At 28.7% G+C, this 14111-nt stretch overlaps 1 protein-coding gene across 1 annotated transcript in view; it reads right to left on the bottom strand.

Moving 5' to 3' along the window:
• LOC128555611 (glutamate receptor ionotropic, kainate 3-like) overlaps positions 1–14111 on the bottom strand; it is a 50459-nt gene that overhangs the window by 5684 nt on the left and 30664 nt on the right. Inside the window, exons 2-4 of the mRNA XM_053538422.1 lie at positions 4376–4408; positions 1193–1372; positions 436–787 (exon numbers count right to left, since the gene is read on the bottom strand). Coding sequence (XP_053394397.1) covers positions 436–787; positions 1193–1372; positions 4376–4408 — 565 coding nt within the window. The remainder of the gene's footprint in view (positions 1–435; positions 788–1192; positions 1373–4375; positions 4409–14111) is intronic.

The following is a 14111-nucleotide window of genomic DNA, read 5'->3' on the forward strand; positions in this document are numbered from 1 at the left end:
GAATATTGTATATCTATTTCTGTTGGCTCAGTTTGCAGAAAAGTTTACAGAATTATTTTATAAAAACAAAATATATTTAATGGCCACAACAATGTTGTTTTTGTTCTTTGTTTTCAACAGTAACGACCTGCAGTTAATCCTAATAATATTCCTGGGGTCTGTACCAGTACTAACATTCTCTGAAAGTAGCTACCAACTTCTCCACGTGAAGAGGTTTGAGACACAATGTATTCTGCCAAATCATCACAGAGAACATACAGCTTGATCTGTGCACTCGTTCAGTTTAGCTAGGGGTGCGGGCATAGAAAGACAATCGAATTATAGTTATGTAGAACATGCAGTTGCAACAATGAACGTCACTGGCTCTTCAAAATTATAGCAGTTTATAAGAGATAAATCAACATAATAGATTAGAACGTGTAGGGACATATTTACCTTGCCACATCAAGGTGCTCACAACAAAAAAGAACGAATTAAGACATGTGAAGGACTCTGCCTCCCTCAAAGTTGCTTCCCGGTCTTTAGCCATTCTCCTCCATTCGTAAGGATTGAAATGTGATATAATATACAATACAGTGCCGGTAACCAGCAAAGCAAGGAAAGACATTAGCCATACAGAGAACTCGAGTGGGGTTAGAAGTTTTGCGAGGTTCTCCTGCAATGAGGGTTTGTCCATGGCTGGTCTCTTCATTACAATCGTTGGTTCCATATATTGAACCGGGTATGAAAAGTCGACAGTAATTGATCGTGCATGGGTAACTGTCAACAAGCCACCGATATCAGCTTTCTGCAAAAAACAATATCATTATTATTTACATTTATTTACCACTTTTTAATATTCTGGATAAAAGTAAAAACTGATTTGGTTAAACGTGATAAAGTTATTTTTCTAAACAGACACAGATTTAAAGAATTCAAATAGAATGTTTTATTGGCATGACGTACTTGATGTCAAATCTATTAATGCGCTGGTGATATATTTGACATAGTAATACTGCTATGACACGTGACATATAAAAGTTCGAAGAAAGAAAGCAAGACGGGGTAATGAAAATCATCATTGCCGCGAGAATACCGGAGAAACGTAGTTGCTATGGCGGTACACGTTATATAATGCATCAGATACGTTATGATATATTCAAATTTGTAAAAACAACAACAAAAACAAATAAAAAATGATATCTGTACTTACACCATCCTCGATTTCTTTCATCATTCCAGTCCATGAGCCGTTCTCCAGGCTGCCATATTTGCCGTCAGGGCTTTCATACAGAGTGTAATTAAAGCCAACAATTTGCGCAACATTTTCCAGTAGTTCCTTGAAATACCCTGTGTACTGGCCATCACTGTCTTTATATAAAAATGGAGGTTGCTAAAATAAATAAAGACCACCTGTGAGGTACAGAGATATATATTTCCTTAATACGTAAACTCCTTCTGTGAGGATTTCTTTTTTTTTCAAAATTGGCATAAAATGAGAAAGTTGCGAACATTTCAATATTCGAGGAAAATGGCGGCCATTTTGTTTCCACGGCAACATTAAACAAAATGTAGAGACAGTATCTAAAATTTTAAATTATGAAAAGCAATTAAAACATAGATAAGTCTTGATTTGCTTGTTGTTTAAGATTTTATTAAACTCTTTACTTAATTTCCATGTATCCCCTCTTGCAGATAGTCCTACCTATCAAGTCATTGATCAATATTTAATCCCCAATTATATCTGGATTATTATTGGAAGAACTTATCTCAATGCAAAACAATTGTCAATTACATGATTATTGTATGACATCGGAAAATGTTTTAAGTCTAATAAAATAAATTCAGGTCCACTATTTAAGCCGATATTTAGATATAATTTTATTTCTACCATATCACATATATATAAAAACAAGAAAAAACTCTTCAGCGTTTACCATGAACTTTGAAATTACAATGAAATACTTATTACTAAGTTTTTAACCATACAGTTACTTCGTTCTTCCTATAACTGGTGTCATAGGGTGTACGTGTTAATACAGGGAAGGATTATTATTTGTGTCATTGATAGATCTCTAGTACTGTTTACGAAATGGCAGATTTATTAAATTTCTAGATATACAATTGAACTGTATCCATTTATTTCTGCAATTATAATGAAAGAAATTACCATGGTTTACATCTAAAACTCAAGAAACATTTACAATTAATTCATTAAAAGTTTATTGCCAAATAAGGAATTCAGCAGTGTAAATGACGTCATAAAAACACTAAAATGGATGCCTTTATGATAAGCCATTATCTTAAATTTCAAGCTGCCATATCAATTATTGTCCGATCAGAGTTATAAATGGCTTGAAAATGGCTTTCATATGAAATTAACATGTCAGGCATTCATTGCCCTTTAACGATATATATCTAATTAAGTTGAACTTTCTTCCAGATAACAGGTTCACAACCCATTTGTCAATACACTACTGCAGACTATAGAATGCTCCCTTCGTTAGCTAGACGTACAAAATGAAACCGTCTGGCAATGTTGATATAGCTATTGGAAATCATTTTAAATGTTCATCGACAGTTTTCATTATGGTGGCAATGGAGTTCGGTTATTACAGTAGAAAAAAACTAATTTGAGATAACTGTTAACACAGCTGGTAAAACAGTACATAGAGTATAATGTATCAAACATTTTGCTGCATGGTAATATTCTGCCTTTTATGTACCAATGTATATTTAAGATATGTAACATTATGGGGAAATTTGTAAAGTTGTTGTAACACGTTGGTATTGTACATCATCTCTAAGTACATGGTATGATGCTTAATCATACATATATAATGGCGTAGTGGTAGGAGTTGGGAGGTAATTGAGAGTACCGTACGCACAATAAAGGTGTCTCATAAGCCAAATTGGCTGGCCCTTTCAATAGGGGTGACACTATAATAAACAAGACCTTTACCTTTACCTATAATGAGTACTGTCTGGAGACATGTGTTCCTTTTAAACATGTGACTTGTCTCCGAGGCACAAACTGGCTACTTTTTATGCTACTATCAGTTATGAATTATGGCAATTTGATAAAAGGGGCTTCCTTGGCCGGTTGGTGGGTAAGGTCGTTGACCTCGAATCCCTTGCCCCTCACCCCTGTTGGTTCGAAACCTCGCTTATGATGTCAAATTGTTTCATGTGAGGAAGTCATTCAGCTGGCTTACGGAAAGTCGTTTAGTTCTGCCCAGATGCCAGCACGCGAGATAAAGCTGATTTGTTTGAGCTCCATCGTGATGAAAGCTTCAAGCTTTTGAACCACTGTTGGAGTCCGATTCCTGGAAAAACCAGTACTCGTGTCATATTAGAAGGCGTTGTCGTGACTCCAGTGGTACCTGAACCCTTGACCCTCTCGTAATGTGGCCTGGGATCAAAATATTGAAATATCTGATAATAAGATGAACTCTGATACAAACTGACTCAAAGTAGTCACTCTTAGACTGGTCCAGTTTGCACCCCCACTCCCTTCCACCCTGCAAAAAGTACAAATACCAACATCGCAGAATTAAAAATTTCTGTTATTTTACATGAGCTTTTTAACTTTACATAGGCTCGCATGTTAACAAAATGGATAAAGCGAAGATTGTACGCGCTAATAAACCCAAAATCATCTTGAAGGCATCACGGAATTACTTTACATAGGCTCGCGTGATAACGAAAAGGATAAAGCGAAAATTGTACGCTTAAATACACTCAAACTCATCTTGAAGGCATCACGGGATTACTTTACATAGGCTCGCATGATAATGAAAAGGATAAAGCGAAAATTGTATGCTTAAATACACTCAAACTCACCTTGAAGGCATCACGGAATTACTTTACATAGGCTCGCATGATAACGAAAAGGATAAAGCGAAAATTGTATGCTTAAATACACTCAAACTCATCTTGACAGACATCATTGAAATACTTTACATAGAACGCATGTTAACGAAAAGGAAAAAGCGAAGATTGTACGCTTAAATACACTCAAACTCATCTTGAAGGCATCACGGAATTACTTTACATAGGCTCGCATGATAACGAAAAGGATAAAGCGAAAATTGTACGCTTAAATACACTCAAACTCATCTTGACAGACATCATTGAAATACTTTACATAGAACGTGTGTTAACGAAAAGGAAAAAGCGAAGATTGTACACGTAAATAAGCCCAAACTCATCTTGACAGACATCACGGAATTACTTTACATAGGCTTGCATGTTAACGAAAAGGATAAAGCGAAGACTGTACACGTAAATAAGCCCAAACTCATCTTGACAGACATCACGGAATTACTTTACATAGGCTTGCATGTTAACGAAAAGGATAAAGCAAAAATTTACGTGTAAATAAACTTAAACTTACCTTGATAGTCACCACAGAAATGTCTTTCTTTATCTGGAAATGATAAAAAAATACATATCATTTCAGTAAGACCATAATATATTTAAACCGTTTTTGTTATGGTTTTGTTATTGATTGAGCGTATAATGCAACGTGGTCGTCAATGCCCGTGTGACTGCTGATCCAACAGAAAGAACTCAATATCTGATTGAATACTTTGAATTGGTGCAAAAGATTTTAGAATTGACTGTAGTTTTTTTTTTCACCTAAACTCTTTCAGTCATTTCTTGTATCAAATGACAGTTGACCTGATTTATCGCTTTAATTCAAGTGGTTGTTTTACTGTAATAGAAGTACAGAACAAAAACATCTGTGAGCTCTGCTCATCATCTATATACATATACAAATCAATGTATAGGCCAATACATTTAAGCGTATACAAAATTATTAAGAAAGAATCTGACAAACTATTATGATAGGTAAAACATGTTACAGCATTATATATATATATATATATATATATATATATATATATATATATATATATATATATATATATATATATATATATATATATATGCATCAAAACAGAGACAGATCTGTAATAAACTTTCAACCATTTGGTTTTTATCAAATGACAGTAGTATAAGAAAGGATGGTGCGAGCGCAGTTTAATCTAATTTAACATTTAACCCTTGACCTAAACCGACCAATGCGACCATTTCAACAAATTTAAAACAAATTTTAACAAATTGTTGTTAAAACCTATAGTAAAATATGATTAAAGATAATTTTAAACACTTCCACCAAATATTGCCAAAATCCTGCCAAGTGGCAACAATGTGGCAGTCGCTGCCAACTTGACAAACTTTGGCAGAACGTTGACAAACATAAATTCAACCAATCAAAAGCCTGCCAATTTTCTGCCAAGGGCAGCAATGTGACAATGTCGCCAACTTGGCAAACTTTTGGCAAACTTTTGGCAGATTATTTTTATTGATAAAATGTAAAAGGGATTGATTTTATTTTCAATTAATAACTACATTATTAGTCTTTAAATAATTTTAAATACATTTGATATAGATGAGTTTACAAAATAAAATATATTGTTTAAAAGAAAGAAGATTAACTGATAATATAAATCCTCATTATGTTATAAACAAAAAACGGGAAAAAAGATAAAGGCTACTTGTTTTATCTTGTGGAAAAATGAAATCAAAGTTTGTTAAAATACAGGGGTAAATTTAGATATTCACAAAGCAATATTTCCTTTATTTCCTAAGAAAGGTTTAACACTTTCCAGATATAATAATGTGGGCCCAGGAAATCCCCTAGATAATGGACCCCCTGCAATGAACGGAAGCAGTATGTATGGACCAAAGACTTTTTTCTAAAGACAAATGGTGTAAAAAAGGGGACATGTGATAAAGCAAATCTTTCCAATTTAAATAAAACTAAATCAAAAACATTGGAGAAAAGATTGCAAAACATTTATTGTAAAACCTATAATTAAAACGAAATACACACTTGGGTTGGGACAAAACAAAAAACGGAAAAGGGGGTAGAGTATACCCCCGGAATCACATGGACGATGAATTAGCAGAAGAATTACACAAACCAATTAAAAGAAAATTTAGGAAACGAAGAGTGATAGTTAATATATTGATGACTTGGTCAGCTGATTTAGTTGACATGCAAGCTTTTTCAAAATAAATAAAGGAGTAAAGTACTTGTTAACCGTTATTGATATATTTAGTAAATATGCTTGGGGTTTTTCCATAAAGAATAAAACTGGAGAATCTGTTTCTGAAGCATTTGGGAAAAAATAATTTTAGAAGGGAGAACACCTACAAATTTATTGGTAAAATAAGGAAAAGAATTTTATAATAAAAAGTGGGAAACATTTTTGAATAAAAATAAGATTAAATGTACCATACATTTAATGAAGGAAAGGCTGTAAAAGAAAGATTTAATAAAAGTTTAAAAAGAATAAAGTGGAAATATTTTACAGCAAAATACTTATACTTAAATTTGATAATTTGCAGGATATGGTTGATAAATATAACAAAACAAAACAATCTAGTATAAAAATGACACCAACCGAAGCTAGTAAAAACTTAAATAAAGGTACTGTTTACTTTAATTTATATGGGATTTAAAGATACCAAAGAGTAAAACAAAATTTAAAAAATTGGTGACGAGTTCCTTTAAGCAACTTAAAAGAAAATTTGAAAAAGGATATACACCAAACTGGACAGAGGAAATATTTATAATTTATAAAATTAATAATACAAATCCCAGAACATACTCTATTAAAGATTTAAATGATGAAATAATTCAAGGTTCATTTTATGAACAAGAACTTTACCTACTACACAAAAGTTTTTAGAATAGAAAAAGTTATTAGACGAGACTATAAGAAAAAAAAAGCTTTAGTAAAATGGAAAGGTTACAATGAAAATTTAATAGTTGGGTAACCATTAGTGAATTTTAAAGAAATTTAAATTTTAAAATATATAATATATAAATGGTCCAAAAAATATAATTTCTAATAATGGAATAGAAACAATAGATTTAGTTTAAACATTCACTTAACCAAAATACTGCTGCTTTCAGAAAAAATTATAAATTTTGGGGGAAGAGTAAGTACCGGATTATATAATTTCAGCAGGGTTTTTGGTTGTTCAGCTGCATTAGCACTTGTTCCAGCTATTCCTATTTTTGTAGCAGTTGCTGGCGCTGTTCCATCAGTAATTACCATATTTACAACAAAACTAAAACTGACGACAAGAAAATTATATTTTAAAAGCACATCATCACAAAATAAAACAACTAATAACAAAAGCACGGATTGGAAAAGTAAATAAAGAAAAAGAAAACAATTATTCAGGATATTTTTTTCAATACTAATTAAAATGCAGAAAGAAAAAAATATTTAATGCCTTTTGAAACGTAATGAAGGGAAAATTTTAAAATTAAACGGATATAAAAGTAAAAAAAAAGAAGAGCTGTATTAAATTTAAAGTGGTTTTTAGAGATTTTTTTCTATAAGTATATTATATATAGATGGGTTAATAGAAAGGTAGATAGAATGATTATGTCAAAATTATCTAGCACTTTAGGAGAAATAATTGAATCCAGACAAAAATTCATATAAGAAGTTCTTAAAAGAAGAAATGTTATTAAATCAAACTTGATCAAATAGTTAAACGATGAAAATAAAAATCATGTCATTGATAAATTACAAAATGTTATAGATCCTTATCTTCGTAAAACAACTTTATTTGAATGGACTGTGGTTGTCTATTACTGAAGAAGACAATGAAGAAAGATTATGTGATTGTCCCAGACCAAATAATTATCGAAACAATCCTAAAAAAGTTATTGTAACCGACTGTGATACTAATGAGAAAAAATATATAGAAGCAGCATACAAAGACATCTAAATAAATTTGTATTAATTGCTGGTTAAAAAAATGTGTTGGTGAAGGGACCAAACCGAGTAAAAATGTGGAATTATCAAAAGTTAATGGAAAAAGATATAAGTTTATATATTTATTTCTTCTTAAAGATATTAAAAACTTTTATTTGATTTTATTTTATTACATTTTTTTAATTATTTTTTTTAATTAATTTTTTGCTTGAAGATTTTTTTTTCTAAATAAAATTATAAAGATGGAAATCGATAGATCTACAAAACAATATTATAAAAAATTTTTAAATTAAAATTACTTATATACAAGATCCAAAATCCAATTCTATTTAACTATAAACGACTCTTATGAAATACTTAAATCTGAACTATAAAACTTTAAAAGGTATAAAAATAATACGGTGTTTTAAAAATAACTTTTTGCAACATGGATAAAACTGATACAATATATAAATCAGCTTATTTTCAAATCAAGCTTTAGAAATAATAAACACAAATAAATAAAAAAAACTTACATCAGCTTTTGGATGAAATAATAAATAAATGGTATTGGATTTTCTGAAGGAAGTGGCTGGAGAATAGAGTCAGTTGAGCTCAATATATAAATAGATATAAGTATAGTCCCATGGCTGCTTCACAAGTTATTTTAGAATTACCAAACCATTACAAAATTCAATAAAGGATTAATAAATATAAAGATAGATGATAACGAATGTTTTAGAAGGTGTCCAATTAGCTTATAAATTTCCTGTTGAAAAAACCCTCATAGAGTTTTTCAAAAAGATAAAAAACATATTAAACGATCCTTGAGTATACTTTGCATAAATTTCCTGTAACATTAAATCCAAATACCTTCAAAATAGAAGTTTTAAATGAAATAAACATATAATAATTTTTGGTTATGAAGAAAATAGTTATTTATCCCTTGTACATATCAAAATATCCAATACGACGAACACTGTGACACTGTAGCTAATTACTAATGTAAAATACATGATAAAAAACTGATAAATAACAAACCGATGATGACTGTAAACAAAACCCCTCAAGAACAGATCCAACATTTGTTTGGATAAAAGACTTTAAATAGATTTAATGTTTAACAAAACAAAACATGCAAAATAAAAACATTTTTGTAAAAGCTGTCTGCCAACATTTTCACAAGAAAGAATATTAACTGAACATTTCCAAATTGTTTAGCTATTAATGTTATCCAAGTGGAAAAATGCAAAAGAGGGAAGTAAAGTACAATTTTAAAAATTATCATAAAGGATTAGCATTACCTTTTTAATGTATGCTGATTTTGACTCAATAACTAAAAAACGTTTTACTGCTTTAAAATACCATCAACTGATCTTCATTTACGAACCATATCAAAATCATATAGATTGAGGTTTCCGGCTATAAAGTTGTTTGTTTTATGATAACATTTATACTAAACCACCAGATTTATATAAGTTCCTAATGCAGTTTATAAGTTTATTGAAAAAAATGCTTTGAGGAAGTGGAATATTGAAGAAATAATTACAGAACATTTATAACAAATGACTAAGAATGTCTAAAAAAGAGAAAGTGAATTTAAAACAACAAAAGTTTGTCATATTTGTGAAAAAGAAATATAGAAGATTCATCAAAGTACGTGATCTGTCATATAACAGGAAAATTCAGAGGAAGTGCTCACTTTCAGAATGTACTATTAATTTTAAACTTACACATAAAAATTCCTGTTTTTTTCCATACTTTAAGAGGTTATGACGGTCATTTTATATGGACAACAAATAGAAAATTCAAAAAAGAAATTAATGTTATTCCTAACAATATGGAAAGATATATGGCTTTAATTATATTCAGACTTGGTCTTTATTGAATCGAATACATAATTAGGGTCACAATCATTGGTAAACCAAGTAAAAAATATTCCCAGAAATTTAAATATTAATCTCAATAATTTGATTACATAGAATATTAAAAAACAAAAGGAATACTATATGATTACATGGATTCATTTAAAAAAATTTAGAAGAAACAGAATTACACTTCTAAAGAAGAGTTTTATCAATTTTTATAATGATACAAAATTTCTGATAATGAATACGAAATGCAAAAAATGTTTGGAAAAAATTTAAAATTAAAACAATGGTAGAATAACATGATCTATATTTACAAACTGACGTATTACTTTTTAGCTGATGTTTTCGAAATTGTTAGAAAATTATGTTAAGACTACTAACAAAATAAGATTCCCCCCCTTGTCATTAATTTATGTATCCTGGTTTAGCTTGGATGCAATGTTTAAAAAAAGCCTGGAATTAAGTAGATTTAAAAATGATATTGATATGTATCTTTTTTATTGAAAAGGACTGAGAGGAGAATAATTAAATTTCAAACAGATACAGTAAAGCAAACAATAAATATATGAAGATTATAAATCAAAGAAGAAAGCAAATACATTATGTACCTCGACGCCAAACCGTTACGGTTGCTATTTGTCAACCTTAATACCCTCTGGAAACTTTTTAATTTATATCCGAAAAACAATTCAAGAAATTAATTGCAAAAGGTAAAACTAACTTTATAGTTTGAATGTGATCTTTGAATATCCAACAAGAATTACATAAAACCCACGAATGATTATCCTTTAGCTCCTGAAAAAAAGTAATATAACCAGATCAATGGCTTTTCTGATTATAAGTAAAAATATAAAACAGAATTTGAAATAGGAAAAAGTAATGTAAAAAAATTAGTTTCAACTTTAAAGAACAAACAAAATTATGTAGTTCATTATAAAATCCTTGACTATCTACACAATTAGGGTTAAAAAGTAATCAAAAAGTACATAAATATTAACTTTTGATGAAAGTCATTGGGTAAAAAAGTATATTGATTTTATACACAAAAAGATCTTAAAGCAAAAATTACAATTGAAAAGGACTTTTTTTAAGTTAATGAACAATTATGTATTCGGTAAGACGATGGAGAATTTACGCAGATGGTTAAATATTAAATTAACTCATGATGAAAAATATTATTATAATTAAATACATAGCCCAAAACCTTCATTTTGTTAGTTCATCGATGTTTAACAAGAATTTGTTTTGTATTCATAAATAAAAGAAAGTTGTTATTAAACAGACCATGTTATGTTGAATGTGCATTCTAGATTTGATACAAAATATTTAATTTATGATTTCATTATAATTAAATTAAGGAAAAGTACTAGGAAAAGTAAATTACATTCACTGACACTGATTCATTAATGCTTATGACATCAACACAAAAATCATATGGAGGATTTTTTTTTATAAGACAAAGCTTTATTTGATAATAGTTATTACGATAGTAATACAAAATTTATTTTGGATAATAATGTAAAAATAATTGGAAAATTTAAAAGATGAAGCTGCTGGTGTAGTAATTGTTGAATTGTCGGGATTAAGAAGTAAAATGTATTCTTATTTATTAGAAAATGAAGTTAATTTTTAAAAATGTAAAGGAATTAAAAACCTTGTTTGTTAAAAAACAATAGTTCAAAAAAATTTACAAAGATACTTTGGTTTAATTCAACCCAACTAATCACACCTTTAAAGTTATTCGTTCTGAAAACACAATCTTTTCCAGTTATGTTATAAATAAAACATTCTTTCTATGCATGTATGGACTATAAAAGATATCATTCCTTGATAATGGTATTGATACATTAGCTTCTTCTTTAAATTAACCTTAAATTAAAACTTAAATTAAAACTTAAATTAAAACTTAAATTAACTCTTAAATTAAAACTTAAATTAACTCTTAATTAACTGTAAATAATTCATAAATTAAAAACTGTAAATTAATTCTTAAAAATAACTCTTAAATAAAACTTAAATTAAAACTTAAATTAACCTTAAATTATAGAACCATAATGTTAAATTGAATATTCATAACATTTAAAGAATTAATATAAATACATCATTTATTTTTTTAAAATTCGTTTGCATAATAATAGAAAATAGATTCATTTTTCTGTTATTTATTACATGATAACTTTAAGAATTACATTTTCTTATTTTTTATATGTAATTTAGCTTCTCCTTTCTAATATAATTGCATCAACAAGAATAATATAAAATGCAATTAAAATTAATAGTTACATTATTACCATTTTGAAGGAACTAAACCAGGACTTAGCAATTTACAGTTTTCCATTGAAATAATCCACCATCGGTATCTTGGGGTCTAACATGTTAAAAACAATGGAGGTTTTCTTATTTAATAGTCATTCTATATTAATTCTTTTTCATTTATATAATTAATATATCCCATTATATTAATTATTCCAGATTAAATAAAACACAGTTTTAATAAGTTATATAAATGTCCTTATTAGTTAAAATAATTTTATAATAGTTTTTGTTCATGTTGATTTTACATTATTAATTTTTAGTAATTTATACAATAAATCATACCACGGTACATTAATCTTGTAACATTTTAATGAAAAATAAACAATAATATCCACAAAGCATACTTGTTTGTCTTGATATTGACCCTTGTTGTATTTTACATTTGGTATTATAAGTAATTACTTCTTTTCGGCGAGGATAGCCAAATGGTCGAAGTACAAAGTATCAAGTAACAAACTCAATGTGTTTCCAGGGACCAATAGAATCGTCCAAATTTAATATTCCACACTCGTCCTATACTTTTAATTTTTAGTAAATAATTTCACTAAAAAACAAACCCCTAAAAGTTTTTAATTTTTAATTGGTTTACCCATTGTTCAATTTCAAAGTTAGAATAGGTTATGTTTATAAATTTTATTTTCTTTTTACTAAATTTTATTTTCTTTTTACTAATTTTCTTTTCTTTTACTAAATTTTATTTTTTTTTACTATAGTACTTCGTCCTGTAAGGTCCCGTGTGGATCAATCTGTAGTCCTTTCCACTTAACAAAGATGTTAATCAAAGGTATACTAGACAGCAGCCAGCATACCTAAAAACCCACCGTCTTGTTTTTTGTTTTTGTGTTAATTTAATCAATCCAATCCTACTATTTGCTTTCTTGATTAGGTTGTAAGAATGGTGATATCCTATTACTCATTACATTAGCTACTGAAATCATAAACCAGTTCCAAGTATTTTACTAACACCAGTACGGCCATCCAGAAAGGGCTTCCAATGCCTAAAGGGGCTTAATATTTTGAGCTATTTTTGCTGCATTGAAGAATTGTTTTTCCTAACAAACTAGCTAAAGCCTCCTAAAAATCCACCATTTTTTTGACACTTGACTGGACATTTGTCTTTTGAAATGGAATTTCTAATCCCTTCTTATTTGCAACAGCTTTTTTAATTTGATTAATTTTGTGGTTTTTGTTAATAGTCAATGGAATTTTCCATGTAATTGTATCAATGTTTTAAATCTAAAAGTATGTGGAAGTTTTGTTGTTGTGCTCGGCTAAAATTTTCTTTTGTCCATCTGTAAGGTTAACTTTATATTCAATATAATATGATGTCATTATATATAATTTATTTTATATTTTTTAATTTATATTTATTTTTATTTAAACAATGACAAGTCATTTTAAACAAAAACAATTTCATTTTCCAATAGTATTTATTTCACAGTTTCCTCATATAATAACAATTGCGTTAAATACTAATATTAGCTGTGGTGGAATATTATAATTTACTGTTAATGAATATGCGTAGGATCTTCTGTTAGTTACTTCCTTTTTATTTCCAAGTAAAATGAATAAATCCAAACAACTTTTAAAATTAAATCTATTTAAGAGACTTCCCTATCCTTATTATTTTGTTTATAATAATAAATTAATTACATCGTCATACATTCTTGATATACTAGTGTATTCTGTGTCTGGATAAAAAACAACCATTACCAACTTCAAGACGACAGAACTCAAAATTCAATTTTTCATTTGCTGCTTAATTTTTAAATGTTATCTAATAAATGTGGGTTATGTTGTTGTGAATTACTTTTGTCAGTCGTTGTAAATAAAACAAATACAAGTTGTGTTTTTGTTACAACCAGCCGTTATTCTAAAGGTTATATAAGTTATTTGTGTATCAGTTAGATTGTTTCACATTTCCCTAAGGTAATGACCATCTGCTTTTTTTTAAATCCTTTCAGTAGTAATTAGATCAACCCAAATTCATTACAAATTAAACGTGGAACCCATAAATTAATTTTGGTTACAATTACTCTATCCAGATCAGCAGCATTAGCTCTAAAAATTAAATTCAACATCATCAAGTCAGCTGTAGTGTTATTTGAATTTTGACTTGGAGGTATAAATTATTAGTTTCTAAACCCAAAAAATGAAT

This window comes from Mercenaria mercenaria, chromosome 1 (assembly GCF_021730395.1).
Source record: "Mercenaria mercenaria strain notata chromosome 1, MADL_Memer_1, whole genome shotgun sequence".
NCBI classification, from domain to species: Eukaryota; Metazoa; Mollusca; class Bivalvia; order Venerida; family Veneridae; genus Mercenaria; species Mercenaria mercenaria.